Below are 19,006 nucleotides of genomic sequence, written 5' to 3' on the forward strand. Positions count from 1 at the left end.
GCGGCTCCGCCCAGCACCGCCCCCCCGACGGGGCCGGGAGCCTCCTCGGGCCCGCGGGGGGGGAGAGGGACGGGGGGGCGGGGGAGAGGGGCCCGGGCGGGGCCGGGGAGTGGGCAAAGGGAGGGACGGAGGGACAGAGGGACAGAGCAATGGATGGAAGGACAGAGAGACAGAGGGAGGGATGGAGGGACAGAGGGACAGGTGGATGGAGGGACAGAGTGGTGAATGGAGGGACAGAGTGATAGATGGAGGGACAGAGGGACAGATGGATGAAGGGGCAGAGGGACGGATGGAGGGACAGAGAGACAGGTCAGACGGAGGGATAGAGGGACAGGTGGATCGACAGAGGGACATATGAAGGGACAGAGAGGGCAGATAGAGGGGCAGAGGGACAGGCGGATGGAGGGACAGAGGGACAGGCAGATGGAGGGACAGAGGGATGGGTGAATGGGGGGACAGAGGGACAGGCGGATGGAGGGACAGAGGGACAGAGGGATGGGTGAATTGGGGGACAGAGGGACAGGCAGATGGAGGGATGGAGAGGATGGCTGGAGGGACAGAGGGATGTGTGCTGCAGCTGCTCTGAGCTGTGTATTCCGCTGCTCCCCTTGGCTCTCCTGGTTCCCAGGGCCAGCCCCAACTTTCCTGCTCCTGGGAAAATCCTGGGATCAACCCCACCAACATAACACTGGCCTCAGCGTGGAGCAAGGAGGGGTGAGAGCGGTGAGAGGGGGACACCACAGGGAGAGGCATGTTTGGCCTCCGCCTGCCGCAGCAGCATCCTTGCCGGGGCAGGACCAAGCACCCCAAATGTTCTCAGTCCCTCAAGGCTGAGAAAGGACCTGCGAGGTGCTGCCCTGCCATCAGCCGCTGGCCCTTGGGGCCACCACAAATTTCCTGTGTCTTATAAATATCCTGGGAAGCAGAAGCACCTTTTCCCCTGGGATCTGCCCCACCAGCGGGTCCCCCATAGGAATCAGGGAGGATTCAAGGAGGATTAATTCAGGAAAACTCTACAGGTTACCTGTTACTCTCAGAAAGACCTTGCGCCTTGGGAGCAGTGGGGAAACTGAGGCAGTTTCCCCACCTAAACCCACACCCCCCGGCACACAATTTTCACTGTGTATGAGACAAGGGGACGTTGGGGTCGGGCCTCTTGGTGCACGTCCCGGGCATCCCGCCAGCGCCAGGACAGGGGACCGGGTGCAACGCTGACTCCTCCAGCCTGGTGTCATCAGCGCCTGGGCCGGTGCCCAAGCCTGGCTGTGGGATCCGGATGGGGTGACCTTTCCGTCTGGTGGAGGAGTGCTGCCCGCCGCGGCGCTGCCGGCCTTCCCGTCCCGCGTGGGTGGTTCCCCTGGCACCCTGCTCCAGCCGGGCCACGCGGGACATGGGCTATTTTGAAAGCTGGTGTGTTGGCCTTGGCAGGCGGTGCAGGTTTGGCTCCCGGCTTGTTTCCAGCCCCGCTTGCATTTTTGGCTGGGGAGGGGATGTCGGTCCCTGCGCCCGTGTCGCTGGCACTTGGCCCAAAGTCTCCAAACTGGCTCCCAGTGACAGTGTCTGTCCCCTCCCTATGGCCAGGAGAGTGTCGGGGCTCCGTTGTGTCCTATGGGCTGTGTCACTCGGGGTGCAGAGCACTAGCCCAGGACATCCAGCAACTCAGGCTCCCCAAAAAACCCCAGGATTTGGGGGCAGGAAGAGCCTCAAGAGGGAGCTCAAAGCTTTCAAGCTGTGGACCTGGAGCTGGCAGCAGAGGCCAGCCCAGGCAGCCCCTCACCCAGGGGGTCCAGGCAGCCCCTGCGCCCAAAGAAGGGGTTTGGTCACCATGGCTGGAATCTGCTCTTAGCCAGGTCCAGCCCCTGGGCAACCCGAGGTGACTGTGGGGGGACAGGGCAGGGAGTTCCCACGCCCCAGGCAGGCAAAGGGCCACCCTACATGTCCCCAAACCCTGGCCTGTGGCAGGACTGAGCATCTGGACACGTCGCCTCAGACTGTGCAGCTGCTGGGATGCCACTCTGCCAATGCTTTATGCTTCTGCTTTCCCTCCCGTCTCCTCTTCAGGATCAATTAAGATTACGAGCAGGGCTAATTAACAGTCTGCTAATTGCACTCTGAAGCCCTCTATAAATCATGAGCTTTAAAAGCAGTTCCAAGAAAGATGTCGTGTCCTTTCCACCAGCACAGCCTGCACTGAAAGCCTCAGCCAGAGAGTCCCCATCCCTCCAGCCCCTCTTCCTGAACCCCCTGGGGCAGGGACTGGACCCCCAGTATGGCCAGGGTAGAAGGATGTGTCCCATGATGGGGCTGGCATAGGAGCTGATTTTTCTGGGGAAAAAAAAGCCCTTGATAACCCCTTTCCCACCTGCTGCCTGGTAGCTCTGCTCCTGTTAACGGGAGCTTGGGAACTGCATCAGTTCCCCCTTGCTGCTTACAGCAGCACGGTGTGCTCCCCGCGGGAACCCTGCACCAAGCAGCTCACCCGGACAGCCCTTCACCTCCCCGCCACGGCTGGAGGGAGCAGGACCCCCAGCATGGCCACCCACCCCACAGCACCCAGCATCCACCCGGGGGATGCCCGGAAAATTGCAGGCCTGGGGGAGCCGGGGCAGGGTACGGTGTCACGCTTGTCCCCACGGCTGCACCCTGGCTTTGCCCATGCGGAGGTCACACAAGGACAGGAGGTGAGTGGGGGTGGGAATTGGGCAGTGCCTTCTCCAGGGCTGATTTTGGAGTCAGGTTTGGACCCGGACACCAAGCCAGGGCACATCAGCATCCCCAGAGCTCAGGTTCTGCCCTCCCTGGGGTGGCACACCTCAGCCCGGTTAATCCAGCCGAAATGTCGACTCCCAGCTCCGCTTTGGTACTCCCCTCTGTCAGACCCGGGCTGCCCGGGGGTCCGTCACCGTGTAACAGGCAGCTCTGCCTCTCCTCGCTCTGCAGCTTCTGCCCCAGGTCATCCCCACCGGCTTCGAGCTGCAGGATCCACACCCACCTGCATCCTCCAGTCCCCACTCGAGATGCTCTGATGCAGAGCAGGTTTCTGTCACCTTCCCCAGGCTGGGAGTGGGGACAGTGCCAGGAAATCACAGCGCTGGATTGTCCCCAGGTGCCACCAGGGCCTGTCCCCCCTGCTCTGTGCCGGGAGGGGGGACACGTCGATGTTGGGGTTTGGTGCAAGCAGGCGATGAGCTGCAAGGTCACTGGCAACAAACGAGCTGCCCGCAGCAGTTTCGCTCGGTGTCCCTAGCACGTCCTCGCAGCCTCCCTTGCGTTATGTCACCGTGGTTCAGAGGCCCCCGCGTGGGGTCCCAGGGCCACCCACTGTGGGGTGGCCTTGCTCGCAGCACGGGGACAAGCTGGTGGCAGGAGCACAGGGCAGCCCCCCCAGCACAGGTCACTTCATTTATAAAAATAAAGAGGGAGCACTTTGGGAGTCTCCTTCCAGAGCTGCAAAGTGGTTTCGAGCTGATGAGGTGTTTGTGCTGTGGTTTTGCTCAGTGACCCTAGGGATGGGGGGGGGGGGCAGCAGCCCCCAACCCTGGGGCCAAAGGGGTTGGCAGTGCTGAGGGGGTGCCCTGAAACCAAGAGGGGGGCCCCGGGCATCTGGCATGGACCAAACCCAGAGCCTGGCCCTGAACCTGCACCCAGGACTTCTCTATCTCAGCCCCAGACTGACCCCCCGGGCAAGGGCACAGCATCCCCTGGGACGCCCCAAACTTCACCCCCATCCCAGCCCCCCAAATTTCCACGAACTCACCCATGTCCTCCCCTGCCAAATCCCTTATTCCAGCGCCCCCAGCCTCACCTCCATCCGGCTCCCCCAGGACCCCCATCCTACCCCCCCAGCCTCACCCCTATCCCGCCCCTCCGGGTCCCCCAGCCCCCGGCTCTCCCACCCCGCCCCTTCAACTCCGCCCCGCCCCTCTTCCCGGCAGAGGTGGGGCTATGCAAACCAATCCTGTGGTGGTAGCCAATGGTGCGCGAGCCCGGCAGCGCTATGCAAATATCTCGGCGGGGTGGGCGGTGCTATGCAAATGTTGCCGGCGCGGCTCGGGCAGGCGGCGGGCAGCGCGCTGCTCCGGGGACGCGCACCGGCACCGGACCGGCACCGGCACCGGGACCGGACAGCGGCGGGGCCGCACCAGGGCCGGGCCGGCTGCGCTGACAGTGCCGGGCACGGGCGGCCGACCCGGCGGGGAGTTGCCGAGGAGGAAGAGCCGGTGTCCAGGTGTGTGTCCCGGGGTGGGGAGAGGGCTCCCGGGCTCACCGGGGCTCAGCCACGCTCCGGTGTCGCCGCTACCGGATGGGGGAGGGGGGAGTGGGGCGGGGGCAGTGGCAGCCGCGCTCTCCACGACCCGTCCCTCTGCCCCGCCGGGGCTTCCCTCTGCGGCGGGAGGCCCCAGGCAGGCGGGCGGCCGCGCCGTCGGGGCGCACGGGCTGGGGGAGCGGGGCCGGCCCGGGGAGGTGCCGGTGCGGCCGGCCCGGCGCCCCACGGGCTGGCCTGGCCCCGCCGGAGCCCCGGCCCCCGCCCCGCCGTCTAGGGATGGCGGGCTATAAAAAGCCTGTGGTTTGCGCCGCGCTCGGGGCGGTTATTTTTACTCGTGTCTGTGCAGGGAGGAACGCCCGGGTTTAACCCAAAAGTGCAGCCTGGATGGCAGCCGCCCTGCCCCGGCCCCCCCGGGCGCCTCCCCGCCGCCCCCGGGCCCGCCGAGCCCCCGGGGTGCTGGGGCTGAGCCCGCTGCGCAGAGGGGAAACTGAGGCACGGCGCCGCCGGGCTGTTGGCTCGACGTGGAGTAAGTTGTGACGCAGCACCGGTACACTCCGCCACAGGGCCGGGGCCTGATGTCGCTGTAGCTTCGCTGGGGTGTCACGCCGGGCTGGCAGCTAAATTGCAGCCGGTTCCTTATGGCACCTGGGTGCGGATGTGACCTGTCCACGGCTCTTGCCAGCGCAGGGCATCTCCAGCGTGTCCCGTGCACTGAGTCTCCCTCCATCGTGGTCCCTGTGGCGAGAGCCAGGTGGATCCTGTGCTGGATCCTCCTGCCCGCTCAGCCGATTGCCAGCGAGTCCCTGTCCCTGGGGCTTTACTCTTTTAATGAGAGAAAGTTTCCCAGAGCTGCTGGCTCTGGAGATGGGGTTTTGCAGATAATGAATTAACGTGGCAGCTGGTGGATGAGCTGAAAGGCAGGATCTGCGCCGGGGAGAGGATGGGTTGTGCCCCCTTGGTCCACTCGCATCCCTTGGGGCATTGGGTACCAGTTGGGAAGGGAGCGTGGGTGACCCGGCCAGGGAGCCAGATCCCGGCCCTCTTCCATGTTCCTGGCTGCCAGCTGGACATATCACACGTGGGTGACGTGTGGGGGGAAACCTGTGGCAGCTCGGGGAGCGGGAGGGGGATTTGGGGTGTAGATGCAGGCCTCAGGTTTGGTTTAGGATGTCAAATGTTCCCACTTGCCTCTGAACCTGGGGCACTGATGATACTTTGGTGCTGAGAGCCTGTCAGCCCAACAGCAGGGAAGGAAAGCGGGGTAGGGAAACTGCGTGGTGCAAGGGGATGAGAATTCCTGCTGACACCTGGGAGAAGCATCCTGGCAGCAAGGGGACTGGAGAGTCCAGCATGGCATGCTGCCATGGGGGAGCCCCGAAAGATCGGGACGGGGGGAATGAATGTGTTTAAGACCCTTGAATTTCCCTCCTCTTCACAAGAATTACAGGAGGATTGTCCAGGAGCAAACCAGGCTTGTAAGCCACGCAGCCCTGATGCCACGGGGATGGGCTCAGGCCAGCCACCAGCAACTTCTGACAGCCCCCAGCAAACCCTCCAGCAGCAAGCGAGCATCATTTCCCATATTAATGCCCAGCTGCAGTGTGGGGTGGCCCAGCCCCATGGGAACAGCATGTTTCTTCCCTTGGTTGCTGCCAGGCGTGTTGCTGACAAGCAAAAAAGCTGGTCTGGGCCACAGCGGGGGTCCGTGTGTCTGTCCATCTTCCCAAGGGCAAGAGCTGCCTCATTTTTGGGGGATGTTTCAATCTTTCCTCCCTCCACACAGTCATTCTGGAACCGAAAAGCCTCCACCCATTGCCGCCCTTCACCCAGCAGCACCGGGCCGTGGCAGTGCCGGGTGCTGCCGGGACTTTCAGTCTGTGTCACCCCAAGCGGGATGGAGCCAGGATGGGATGGATGGTGGCTGTGTCCCCTGGAGCCCAGCTGAAGCCTGGATTTGGCTCTGGGGGGGCACAGGGCAATGCCATGGCTGGGCCCCGTGCTGGGATGGGGGTGAATAGATGAATTATAATTGCCCCCAGGGATTTTGCTGGGTGCTGGGGTGATGCTTGTGAGATGGAGGAAGGTGGTTAGAGGCAGCCACCTTGTCCGCAGTGCCTTGATGTGCCCTCAGCGCCCCAGTGGTCCTCAAGCCCCCGCAGCACCCCATCCCCGCCAGGCTCTCCTTTCCCCTGCTTCCCAGCAGGCTCCTTCTGCCTTCCCCGCTCCCCTTCCCGCACTGCCAGCCCCATTCTGGTTTGTACTGGTTAGTTGTTTAAACAACCTATAAAAAGCAGAAGGGCCTGTCAACCGCCAGCAGAAACCCCGGTCAACTTTGACTTTTCCCTATGCCGGGCTTGGGATGCTGCTCACACCGTGAGGCCCCCGCTCTGCTGTTCCCCTGGGACCAGTGAGATCCAGGGCCATATCCCCAGCCAGGGATGGATGCGGCCCATGGTGGTCACAGCACCATGTGTCTCCCCATGACGGGTGGTCCTTAAAGCCCCGTTTTAAGCCCATGCCCACCCCGGTCCCAGCGATGCAGGATCTGGCCTTTCCTCCCCTGGGATTTCACTGCTCCTGGCTCAGATTTTCCCCTCCCGGCCAAGCTCACTTCTTCTCCCTGTAAAAAATGAGATGGAAACCCTTTCTCCCACTTTAATAATTTTCTCCAACAAAACACTTGTTGAAAGCTGACGAATGCCAACAGTGGGTACTTGCTGGCTTCTTCCCGCCCCCCCCCCCTTCTACTCAGCCACCCCCAGCTTTCAGATTTGCAGCAAAATCCCAATAAGCTGGTGAAAATGGCCTTTTCCCCCAGTTTCTACGTCAATGCTGCTTTGTCCCATGGGGATGGGAGAGGTGGGAGGATGAAACCCTGGGGAGCTGTGAGACTCTGACCTGGGGTTATTAGGGGACTGCCCAGATCCCAGAGCAGCTTCCGCCACCCCAGGGTCCGGGTGCTCCCCTCATAACCCACCCGCTTTGACTTTAGGATAAACTCGGTGGATTTAACATTTCCGGGCTGATTAAGGGATGTAAAGGTGTCAAAGGCAGCACTGGGACCCCCCAGTACCGCACCGAGTGTCCCACACCGTGCCAGGGCTGCGGCACATAGAAAAACATGTCGCTCTCGAGGGGTTCGTTTCACCTCAGCGTGCTAATTAGGAGCCGGGATAGGGAGTTTACATGCTCGGGCGTGATGCAAATGACCCTTAAAGATGTACGGGATCCGGCGAGTTCATTATAAACCGTGCTGCAGCCCAGGGGCCAGCGTGAGGGGCTGGCGAAGGGGCGGCGGGGCGAGGGGCTGTGCCTGGGTGTGGAAGCGAGCCCGGTGCGTGCGAGCGAGCAGAGAGCCCGGGCTAAAGATAAGCACGCGTGGGAGGGAGCGGAGGCCGGCGGGATGCCAGGCAGCATGGGAGCCTCTGCCCAGCGCGGGCAGGGAAAGCGTCTCCTCTTGGAAAGGTTTGGAAGGTTTGAGAGCTTTGCTTTCGGTGGGTTTTGTTGGCCTCATCAGTAATGACAATGCTGAAGGGTGCTTCATCCCTGCGGCAGGGCCATGTCATCAGTTCCCATCACAGCGATGCTAACAAGGAGCTGTTTGTGTGAGGTGGGACCTGGTGGAGACTAACGCAACAAGGGGCTGCGAGGTTCCTCCAGGGCCAGCATCCCAGTCCTGCTCCCTCCTGCTCGGGGGTCCCCAGCTACGCACCCTTGCCAGACCCTGACAGGAGCCAGGCTGCTTGCTCGATGCTGTCCCTGTCTGTGGGGACAAGGTGGGAGATGCCACCTTGCCGGAGCAGGGGATGGAGGTGGCAACGCTGGGCAGAGCCGCCCCATTGTGCCCGTCACCGCCAGCTGCAATAATCGCCTGCAGCCATAATGCTGCTTATCGCCTTATCGCCTGGCACAGCAATTAAAATCCAGTGTAAAAGTCCCCCCCTCCCCTCCCAGCCCTTAATACCTGTCCAGGGGGAGCTGAGCGCCAGTGCCCTGCCGCACTGCGGTGGTCGAGGCACCAGGACTCATGAAAACAGCAAGGCATGATGCCTCATACCCCCCTTCCAGCCAGCATCCCTCCCCTGCCCCGCGAACCCTGCACCCATCCTGCAAGACCCTGGCATGTGGCATGGTGCCGGTGGCAGCGGTGGCCTGACTGAGGCTGCACATGTCCCCGCGGGTCCCACGTAGCCGGCGGTGGCTGGGCAGCCGAGGCGATGCCCCAGGAGGAGTGGAGCTATAATGAGCTGCTGATGGAGGTGGCTGATGAAACCACCCCATGTGTTGCACGAGGCCTCAGACGGTTTCCCCTGTGCGGGACGAGCCGCCCCACGGCCAGCCCAGCCCATGGTGAGTGTGTCGTTGAGTCTGGCCATGGTGGGTCCCCAGCTCCCTCGGCCTGACGGTGCTGCGGCTGCTGCTTCCTCTTGCCTTCCACCCCGGCCTGCTATTCTGGGCTGGCCCCCCCTGCAGCATCACCCTGTGGGTGCTGGTACCCCGCTGGGACTCTCACAGCATCACCTTGTGGGTACCAGTACCCTCCCAGGACCCCTGCAGTGTCCCCCTGTGGGTGCCAGTACCCCTTCAGGACCCCCATGGCATCCTCCTGTGGGTGCCAGGACCCCCACGGCATCCCACTGTGGGTGCCAGTACCCTCCCCAGACCCCACAGCATCACCCTGTGGGTGCTGGCACCTCATCAGGGCCCCCATGGCATCTCCCTGTGGGTTCCCGTACCCTCCAGGACCCCTGCAGCCTCCCCCTGTGGGTGCCAGGACCCACCCCAGACCCCGACAGCATTGCCTCGTGGGTACCAGTGCCCGCCAGGACCCCCACGGTATCACCCTGTTGGGTGCTAGTACCCACCCCAAATCCCCACAGCATTGCCTCGTGGGTGCCATACCCCCCAGGACCCCAATGGCATCACCCTGTGGGTGCCAGTACCCCCCAGGACCCCTGCAGCATTGTCCCATGGGTGCTGGTACTCCCAGAGCACCCTGCCTGGGTGGACAGGCAGATGCAGCTCTCTGGGGCGCAGAGCTGTGCTGGTACCTGGGGATGGCTGCTGTCCCCTGTCCCCTGCCCTGGAGCAGCACGGAGGGGAGGACAGAGAGCCAGGCATTGGGCTTGCAGGATCAGTCCCGGTGTAGGGCCCATCTCCCTCTGCACTTCCCATACATCTGGAAACAGGGGTGCTGGAGCAGGGCATTGTGGTGCCACAGCACCCAAGGAGCTGGGGGTGCTGGCTCCAGCTGAGAGGCCCCTTGGCAGCATTTTGTGTCCCTGCTGCAGATGGGGGGACATGTCTTTCACCCCCAGCCCCCTGCAGCCTTTAAAACCCGTCTCAGGGTGAAGCTATGCGGGGACCCACAGCTGGGCGAGCATCCTCTGACCCCAACAGGCCAAACCCAGCTGTGAGCCACAGCCCCTTGGGGAACAGCTCCTGTTTCTGCACCCCAAATTGAAGACCATTGGATGGGGGTAGGCAAGAGCTGACCCCTCTGGACAGCCCCCAGGTATGCCCTGGCCTGATGCCGCGCCACAGGTGTCAGCGCTGGGATGGCAGGAACATCCCCGGCCCTGCATAAGCAGTGACAATCGTTGGGAAAACCTCTGCTTTGTCACCAGGGAATTGTTGGCTTTTTCCGGTGGAGCTGGGGTGGTCTCGGCACCCCCTGTACCTTGGTGTCGTGCGTGGGCCCCGGGACACAGGGTGGCAGCAGGACCGTGGGAACGGCAGCGCAATTTCCTTCCATAAATTAAAATTAGTTTTGATCAGCTAAATATAGCAGCTGAGCAAGATGGTAAATGGCAACGTGCTTGAGAGGGGGAAGCGGGACAAGCTGGGGCATTGGGGGAGCAAAATGGTTGGCCAGTCCCCAACCTGCACCCCCAGGGTGCATCCCTGTGATGGGGGGGTGCTGCTGGATGGGCTTGGGGGCCTCCTGTGGTGCCTGCCATCCCCAGGGAACCACAACACAGAGCTCCCAGCCCCACTGGCTTCCTAGCTTAGCTCTTGCCCTATGGCCATGGCTTGGGGACAGCAAGGACCGAGCTGGGCCAAGTCTGCACCCAAACTGGCACACCAGTTTGTGTGAGGCTGGGTGCGAGGGTCCCGTTGGGAGCATCTTGATGCTACCCATGGCTCTGCACCAGACTGCGGTGGCACCGGTGCATTCCAGAAGGGTTTTGGGGTGACTGGTGCTGGGTGACAGCAAGAAGAGCAAGAGTTGGGTCCCAGCAACAACAAGGGGATGTCACGGGGGGTGTCACAGCCCAGCATCAGGCCGCGATGGGTGCTGGCACCCTGCAACCGCGGTGGGATGTGGGGTCCCCAGACAGACCCCTCGTCCTTCCCACCACTAGCTCACGTGGCTCGAAGAGGTGGGTGGTTTCGCTTTGCTGTCTCCTCATACAGCCACTTCCTGACCTGCGAATGGCGGAGGTCAAATTTAGTCTGTTCATGTTAGACAAAAAAAAAAAAAAAAAAAAAAAAAAAAAAAAATTTAAAAAGTGAACCTAAAATCAGCCCTTTTGTTTTATGGACCCTCCCCGCAGCCAGCCCGGCCTCCCTTATAACCGCCCTCCCCATCCGCCGGACCCCATCAGTGCACGGGACAGGGTTGGAGCAGCCCCCGCGGCTTCGGGTGTGCGTTTGGGGATGCAAAGGCTGATTCCGTGTTCCCGGCGAGGGACCTGGCATCGTGGCACGGTGGCTTTCCAGCCAGCAGGTGCTCGCGTCCCTGGGGCCGGGGTGGGGGTGATGGAGCTGGGGTGGCAGAACTGGCTAAGAAGATTTACCCCCCCCGCCCCAGCAGAATTTCCCAATTTTTATTTCCTTTTTCATTTTTCAGTTTGCCACTGTCTTTGCTGATAAAAAAAAAATGCTGGAACTTCCTCCGAAAACTTATTTTTTTCAGCAAAAGTGACGTTTGGCAGCTGGAGGGGTGAGGAGGTGCGTGCAGTGCGAGGGTGGATCCTTGCTCGGGCCAGCCCCGGGTTGCAGGGGCTCAGGGGCTTCTTGGTCTCTTCCAGCCCACCCTCAAGTGTAGAAGGTGAAAATGGGCCGGAAAAAAATACAGATCAGCCGAATACTGGATCAGCGGAACCGTCAGGTAGGAGCCGCTCGGGGGTGAGGTGGGGACAAGGGGGATGGGGAGCCATGAGGCCACCAAGGGAGGCAAAGCTGCTCTGCTCCCACCTTCCTGGTCCTTGTTCCAGGGTGTTGGGTCCTCTGGAACCAGGGGGGGTTGGGGACCCAGGAGGAGGGTTTGGAGCCTGACTACAGCATCCCATCCCCCCTCCCCGCTCTGCAGGTGACCTTCACGAAGCGGAAATTTGGGCTGATGAAGAAGGCGTACGAGCTGAGCGTCCTGTGCGACTGCGAGATCGCCCTCATCATCTTCAACAGCACCAACCGCCTCTTCCAGTATGCCAGCACCGACATGGACAAGGTGCTGCTCAAGTACACGGAGTACAGTGAGCCCCACGAGAGCCGCACCAACTCCGACATCCTTGAGGTAGCGGCGCAGGGTGGCCAGGGGGGCTCAGGGTGGGTGCAGGACCCTCTTCACCATCCTGCTCCCCGCAGACGCTGAAGCGCAAGGGGCTGGGGCTGGAGAGCCATGAGCTGGAGCTGGATGAGGGGCCTGATCCTGGGGAGAAGGCGCGAAGGCTGAGCGAGGGCATGGACCTGTCGGTGGCACGGCCCAGGTTTTATGTGAGTCATGGGTGTCCCGTGGTGTGGGGGGTCCCCGAGGGTCTCCATCCCCTCCCTGTCGCTGACCTCCGCTTTGCCCTGCAGAGCCCAGTGCCCCTGCCTGAGGCAGCCTACGGCAGCTCCCCACCAGCCACCGACACAGCCCTGGGCAGCGCCAGCAGCTCCCCGCAGGGCCAGGGCCGCCCACCCACCTTCAAGCCAACAGCACCAAAGCCACCAGGACGCTCACCAGGGCCACTGCCCCCAGGTAGGCTCGGACCCATCATGCAGGGGTGCTGCAGGGAGCCGGCTGCTGGGGAGAAGGTCACTGCCATGGGCACCCTGTCCTCGCCATGGGCACCCTGTCCTCACCGTGGGCACCCTGTCCTCACCGTGGGCACCCTGTCCTCGCCGTGGGCACCCTGTCCTCGCCATGGGCACCCTGTCCTCACCGTGGGTACTCTATCCTCTCCATGGGCACCCTGTCCTTACTGTGGGCACCATGTCCTCACTGGCCCCGTGGGGATTTTCCCAGCCAGGAGCCGCATGCAAAGCTCTTCTCGCAGCATCTCACGGGGACTTACCGGGAGCGGGGCTGGGGCGGGTGCGTGGGCAGGTAGTGCCACTGCAGCTGTGGAAACACCGTTGCCTGCCTCCCTCCAGCTGCTTCCTGCACCCTGCCAGCACCCAGCACCCAGCTGGCCCCCACACCCTGCATCCACAGCTCCCTCACGTGTGGCACAGCTCAGAGCTGGCCTGAGGGGCTCATCCTGCCCAGCGGGACAGCAGCACATCGGGTGGTGACAGGGACTTGGGTGCCTCCAGGGCCATGCAGCAGAAAAGCAGCTGGAAAAAATGGTGCTGGGGCTTGACCAGCAGAAATCCCCCAGGTGGGTGGGAGTTGGTATGGGGCCAGCCGGGCAATATTCCCCGTGCAGGATGCAGGTGTGCAGCATCCCTATTCCCATGGATGGGGATGGCATGGTGGCCTCAGGCATGCTGGACGGCCCTGCAGGAGGTCCCGGCTGCTCGGTGGGGAGCTGGGGTGAGGGTGCTCCCCATGGTAGGGTCTGGCTGGGGAGGTTTGCAGCCTGCTGGCCCCAGGGCTGGATCCAGCCACCACCTTTGCACGCCGTTTCCGCTCGCAGCGTGCGGCTGCCGCGGGGTTGGGGGCAGCCACCGCGGCCCAGGTGCGCCGACGGCCTCGTGCAGGAAGTGGGTTTGCCGGAGCACGGCACCGTGCAGGCACGCACGGCCGCCTGTGGCGACAAGGGCACTGGGGCCACCAGCCACAGCCATGGGGATCCCCTCGAGGACCAGAGCCCCTGGGACCCCGCATCCCTCAGGGCCATCCCGAGCATCCTTCTGTCCTCTCTCTATCCAGGTATTGGCTACCCACTCTTCTCTGCTGGCAACCTGAACCGAGCCCTGGCCACCAAGACACCCCCACCACTGTACCTGGGGGCAGAGGGCCGACGTGGCGAAGCCCATGGCAGCTTGGCGAGTGGCCGGAGTGGCGGCAGCACAGCAGTGAGTGCCATGGAGGGGGGACACCCCGGCTCTGTGGTACCATCTGGCATGCGGGGACGGTGCTACTGGCCCCATCACTGGGACATGTCCCCTGCATGTGAGGCAAAGCTGCCCCAAATCTGTAGCCCCCCGGGGTGGGCTGGCTTTGGGTCCCTGGGGTGCCTCTGATGCCAGGGCAGGGGGTTGGACCCCCTGGCCATGGGGTTCCCATGGGGGTTGGTGCCAGCAGGATGCTTGGTGGCCTTGGGCACCCTGTCACCGGCAGTGACACTGTGGGAGAGGGCAGCAGGGCAGATAGTGATGGGTGTGTCCCCCGGCTCCCTGCAGCTAGGCATTTCCCAGCAAGTCACCATGCCTGGTGTCCCCAGGGCCACGCAGATGCCCCCTCCCCAAATTCAGCAAGGACCTCCTCCAATCTGCTCCCCCTCCCCTTCCTCAGCCTAGCAGCAGGGCTTTGCTGGGGGGCAGGGGGGGAGATGCTACATCATGGGGCCCCCAGGGAGATGGCAGTACAAAGCCTGACAGGGGGCACCCCGCTTTCCTGCAGCGGCCGCTGTACCCCACTTTGCAGCCCCTGAGCCCTGTGCTCACCCCGGGCAGCTCCAGTGTCCCGAGCCACGGCCTCACCGGCTTCTCCTTCCTCACCCCAGCCCAAGCAGGTAAGTCCTGGCCCCTTGGCCCTGACACAACACGGACCCCCCAGCTCCTGCTCACTCTTGGCATCCTGCTCAGCAGAGTTTGGGGCTGGCGAGGCCCCGCCACCCCCTGGCTTCCTGCAGCCCGGCCCCACAGCATGGCAGCACCCACGGGACATGGCAGCACTGGGGTAAGGATGGGTGACGGCCACGGAGTGGGGGACAGGGGGGCACAGGGTTAGGGATAAGGCCATTCATGGGGAGCTCTGCACCCATGGGTGCCACCTCCTAGCCATGGGTGCTGCTGGTGGTACCCAAGGTGCAGCCCACCAGCCGCTGTGCTGGATTCTGTCCAGCTTCACCTCAAAACTGGGGCACATGTGGTCACCCCAGAATGCCCCCCACCCGCTGCTGTTGGTGAAGCCGATTTCCAATCAGATTTTCCCAGGGGACCTGGTCCCCATGCCCCCCCCCCCCATCACACACCAAGCTCCCAGCAGCTGGGTGGGCAGCTGCCCGCTGCCTGCCTGGTTCAGAGCTGGTATGTGGGGGGAGTTTGGGGGGTCTCAGCCCCTCTAGAGAGGGAACAGGGGATGCTCTCAGCCTCTCCTGACCCTGTGCACCTCGGCAGGGGATGCAGGGAGACCCGGCCTCACTCCTCCTCCCCTCTTACCCCAGGGTCAGCAGCCGGATTGTCTCCAGCGAAGAGCCAGCTCCGGCCCCCAGCACCCCCCCGCAGCACCAAGCCATCAGCATCAAGTCGGAGCGGGTCTCCCCAGGGCTGGGCTGTCCCTCGGGCACCCCCCAGCCCCCCCCAGCCAGCCTGGCCTCTCTGAGCGAAGCCTCCCAAGGCCCTGGAGACCCCCAGCCACGGGATGACTATGCCAAGGGGTACCCCTACCCCCTGGGCCCCCCCCGGCCACTGGCAGAGGAGCAGCGGGCCCCCATCCCTGCCCGGCGGGCACAGGCCATGGACACTTGGCAGAGATAGCGAGGCTGATGGGGTGCAGGGTGGAGTTGGGGGGGGCGAGCCTGGGGGAGCAGGCCCCGCTTTTCCCCCATCCTTGGACCCCCAGGAAGCCCCCCATGCCCTTTGCAATGCTGCCAGGGGAGTCAGCGGTGCCAAAGGGCTTCCCCTGGGGTCCTGGTCCCCCAGGGTGGCAAACCACCTCCACACCCCGGTTCCCCCCACATGGCGCTGGCCCCCCCTCCCTGCAGCTCTGACCCCCAGCCCCCCGCAAGGCCAGGACCCCACGGGCGAGGAGCACCACCCCGCTCCCCTGTCCAGTGCCGGACGCTGTACATTCCCATCCATCCATCCATCCATCCATCCGTCCCTGCACCGGCATGTCCCCAGCGAGCGGGAATGCCTGACAAGTGCCACGGGGTGGCAGCAGGACTGAGAGCACCAGCAGCTGGTCCAACCCTGCACACCCCTGGTCTAATCCTGCACCCAACCGGGGCGGGGCGGGCTGCTGGGGTCCCGCAGCGAGGCGGCAGGGAAGGACAGAGGGAGGCAGCTGGGGGTGGTGGGTGCTGCTCCCCCGGCCCGGGGGCTCTTTTCTATTTATTATCTTCTCACCAATAAAGAGCTGGGGGTGTCGGGGTGTCTGGTGTGAGCTTCTTGGGGTCAGGCAGCATGCCTCGGGGGGGCTAACAAGGTGGCAGGTCATTGATGTCCCCAAGGGGACAAGTGGCCCATGCCCTGATTCCCTTTGGCTCAGCATTGCTGTCTCCAATGTCCCCCCCAGGCCACCTGTCCAGGGTCACCCACCAGCAAGGTGGGTGACAGCTGGGTCACCCCTGTCTCTGACCAGGTCCCTGGGGCCCAGCTGTGCTGCTCCCACCCCTTGGCCCCCTGGGAGACCCCAAAAAGCTGGTCATAAAGTCTCAGTGCCACAGCCCTGTACTGCCAACGGGTGGGAGGAGGAAAAACCCCTTCTGTGCCCTTAAAATCGACAGGGAGGGGGGCAAGTGTGGGTTTAAGGGGGGGGTGGAACAGGCCCAGCTGAGCTGTGTCCCTTATAGCTCAGGGCTGGGCTGGGGTGGGGGTTTCTGCTGCTCCCTGGGGTGGGGGAGCATCCCCTGGGGCCTGCGACGTGCTAGCCATGGCCATCACCATGGCCATGGCTCTGGCCACGCTGCTGAGAGGTGGGCAAGGAGGGGGGGACCAGGGTCTGGCAGTGCCCATTGTCCTCTGGTTTTGGGGTAGGGGGGGTTGGCACTGCCAGGTTGGGATCAGGGAGGGATGAGGGTCCCACCACACTGGCTGCTCACCAGCACTGAACTGGGCCCCTTCCCGCAGAGGGTGGGGGTAGATTACTGGTGGCTGAGCCCCGAGATTAAAACATGGGCGGAAGATTAATCCTGGGAAGAGTTTGCCCCGTTTAATAGAGCCCAGCAAGTGACATAAATACCAGGCAGGATTAGGGGCTGTCTGCAGCCGCGGCAGCCCAGGGACGGATCCAGCCTGGGCCCAGTCCCCCCTGGCTGGCGGGTCCCCTCCCAGGCCACCCTTGGGCTGGGAAGGGGCTTCTGCATGGCAAGGGGAGGCAAGACACCCGGTGAAAGTGTGGGGGCTGGGGTAAGAGACACTGATTGAATAGCAATGACTGCATGATTTATGGTTTGCATTATTGCATGGCTCATTTGAATATATGCTAATAAGGCTTTTCTCCTCGTTTTGTTTGTAAGATTTAGATTTGCTATGGCAACCCGCTGGCATGGAAGGAGCGCCAGGAAATGTCAGGGCGAGGTGAGCCCCGGGGAGGGGCTGGGGCTGCTGGGGAGACTCTCCGCATCCCACCGTGGGGACACGGGAACGGCTGGTGGGACCCGGAGGGCAGCAGCAGGAGACCCGGGAGCCGACTGGAGCAACGCATCCCCCCGGCCACCTGCAGGTCCAGTAACGCCCCATTGTGACTAGGGTGGGGGGGTGCCCTGGGGTGCCCCCAGCCCCATTTTTGTCTTGCAGGGAGGCCCTTCTCACCCTCTGCCCTTGGCCATGCCCCTGCCTACCTGCTGAGCATCCCCCCAGCGTGGCGGAAACAGTGGGATGCCCCGTTGCACTGGACCCAAAGGTGGCACCCAGGGACCCCCAGCTTTGTTGGGGGGGGACAGTGATTGGGATGACACTGGGAAGAGACAGAGCACCTGCGCTTGCTCTCTGTCTGGCACCTAATCCACCCTGCGGGGGTCCTGGTCCACAGCGGAGGGGTCTGAGCCATCTCCCCACCTCTATGGCTCCTTGTCCCCTTCCCAGCTGGCCAGAGAGCTGCCCCAGTAAAGCCCAGTTACCTGCAGGCCCAGCATGGCAGGGGGCTGTGCTTCTCCGGGAGGATGCTGGGCTCCAGTGCTTGCGGCTGCGGAACCGGTGGGGCTTTGTTTCCCAGTCGGTGCCAGCACCTCTCCCTCTGCTGCCGAGGGGATGTGCTGTCAGGGCTCTGCACCCCTATTTGCGGGGCCGTGGACCCCCAGATCGGGGGGGGCTGGTGGACAGGTTGCTGTTGGAGGGACAGTCCCCTCCCCAGAGCCGTGGAGCAGAGCAGTGGTGTCACATCCCAGCCCCGGGGGGGGATGTGCGGGCTAGTGGTTCGTGTCCCTCGGGGTTGTGGTGCTACCGAGGGGACATCTCGGCTGCGGATGGGGGTCTCGCCACTGCCTCCACCCAGACGGCTCTGCCCCCGCCGGGAGAGCACCGAGGCGGTCCCGGGCCACGGGTGGCGGGGGAGATGCGCCCCCTCGGAGCCCCCAGCCACGCGTGCCCGCAGAGCAGCCCTGGGGGCGCGGGCAGGGCCGGGGCTCAGGGGGCTGGGCGCTGCCTGTCCCTGCCGCCACTCGACGGGACGGGACGGGCCGCCCGCTCCAGCTGGGGGCCGGTCTCCGCTCCCGGAGCCCTTTCACGCCTTATAACGGGACGGGAACGAGCCCCGGGCCGGGGGCAAGCGGGCACGGGCACAGACCCGAGAGCACGGGGGTGCCCGGCCCCTCCTTGCCTCGCCGCCGCAGCAAACCGGGGCCGAGCCGGACACCGGGGGCTGCTCCCCGCCCCCCCTCCCCCCCGTGTATCCTCCCCCAAACACCCACTTTGTTGTTTTGCAAAACCCCTGAAATATTCATGGCTCTGCGCCGAGCGCCTCTTAATGAATTTTTGATCAAAACGTTATCAAGGAGCCAAAATAAGCCGCCTCCCCTCCCTAAACCCCCACCATCGCGGGGGGACACGACCGGGCCCGGTGGTACCGGGGGGCTGGAGGAGCCGGGCCCGGCCGGAGGGGCCTTTCGCGGGGCCGGGCAGCTCGGGGGTCGCACCCCGCCGCGGGGCACGGTTATTCCGGGGCCGGAGGCAGGATTTGGGGTGGTCGACGTGCAGCCCCGGCCTCCTGCTGTCCCCCGGACCGGGAGGGACCGGCCGAGCCCCCGTGAAGTCCCGGTTAGACGGGACGGGCGGTGGGCAGCCGGGGCAGCACGTCCCGGCAACCCCCAGCCTCGCCGGGGGGAATATTCGTTGATGGGGAAATGCATAAGTGGAGCTCATTAGGGGAGAGCAGGGAGCCGGCGGCCTCCCCGGCAGCAGCAGGCCGGGGGCTGCCCCTACCGGGGGCGGGCAGGGCTTGCGGGGGGGCACCGGGGCAGCCCCCGCTCCTGGCCCGGGCCCGGGTCCGCGGGGGGACGCGCACCCCGGTCGTGCCGGTGGCTGCAGCAACCTCGGCCCACCCCAGCCCGGCTCTGCGGCTCGGTGTCTGCGGGGGTGTGCGCCCACCCAACCCCCCCGGGGGACAAATTTGGGGCGCAAACCCCGCCGGGCGCTGCGCGGAGCCGCCTTTACCGCCAGCGATTTTTAACGCGCTCTGAAAATCCCGGTGCGGCGGAGCAA

General features: G+C 64.0%; 1 protein-coding gene across 5 annotated transcripts; it reads left to right on the forward strand.

Moving 5' to 3' along the window:
- The first annotated feature begins 299 nt into the window (after window positions 1-299).
- MEF2B (myocyte enhancer factor 2B) lies at window positions 300-15,732 on the forward strand. 5 transcript variants are annotated; one of them, XM_080384019.1, is made up of 11 exons: window positions 300-4,228; window positions 10,825-10,997; window positions 11,121-11,221; window positions 11,302-11,381; window positions 11,583-11,786; window positions 11,858-11,986; window positions 12,071-12,233; window positions 13,350-13,495; window positions 14,043-14,154; window positions 14,228-14,321; window positions 14,809-15,732. In XM_080384019.1, exons 4-11 carry the CDS (start codon window positions 11,328-11,330, stop codon window positions 15,119-15,121), a joined length of 1,215 nt encoding a protein of 404 aa, XP_080240145.1. In that variant the 5' UTR covers window positions 300-4,228; window positions 10,825-10,997; window positions 11,121-11,221; window positions 11,302-11,327; the 3' UTR covers window positions 15,122-15,732. The 5 variants fall into 5 exon arrangements, with proteins under 5 accessions (XP_080240145.1, XP_080240146.1, XP_080240147.1 ...); XM_080384020.1 differs by lacking the exon at window positions 11,121-11,221; XM_080384021.1 differs by lacking the exon at window positions 10,825-10,997.
- Window positions 15,733-19,006: the final 3,274 nt, after the last annotated feature.

Source organism: Falco punctatus (assembly GCF_963210335.1).
Source record: "Falco punctatus genome assembly, chromosome: 4".
Lineage (NCBI taxonomy): Eukaryota > Metazoa > Chordata > Aves > Falconiformes > Falconidae > Falco > Falco punctatus.

Bases quoted from the DNA above. Each gene is read 5' to 3' on its own strand.
- MEF2B (XM_080384019.1), top strand. From the start codon at position 11,328: ATGGGCCGGAAAAAAATACAGATCAGCCGAATACTGGATCAGCGGAAC. The intron at 11,787-11,857 runs GTAGCGGCGCAG...TGCTCCCCGCAG, and splicing joins CCAACTCCGACATCCTTGAG to ACGCTGAAGCGCAAGGGGCT. The intron at 11,987-12,070 runs GTGAGTCATGGG...TTTGCCCTGCAG, and splicing joins TGGCACGGCCCAGGTTTTAT to AGCCCAGTGCCCCTGCCTGA.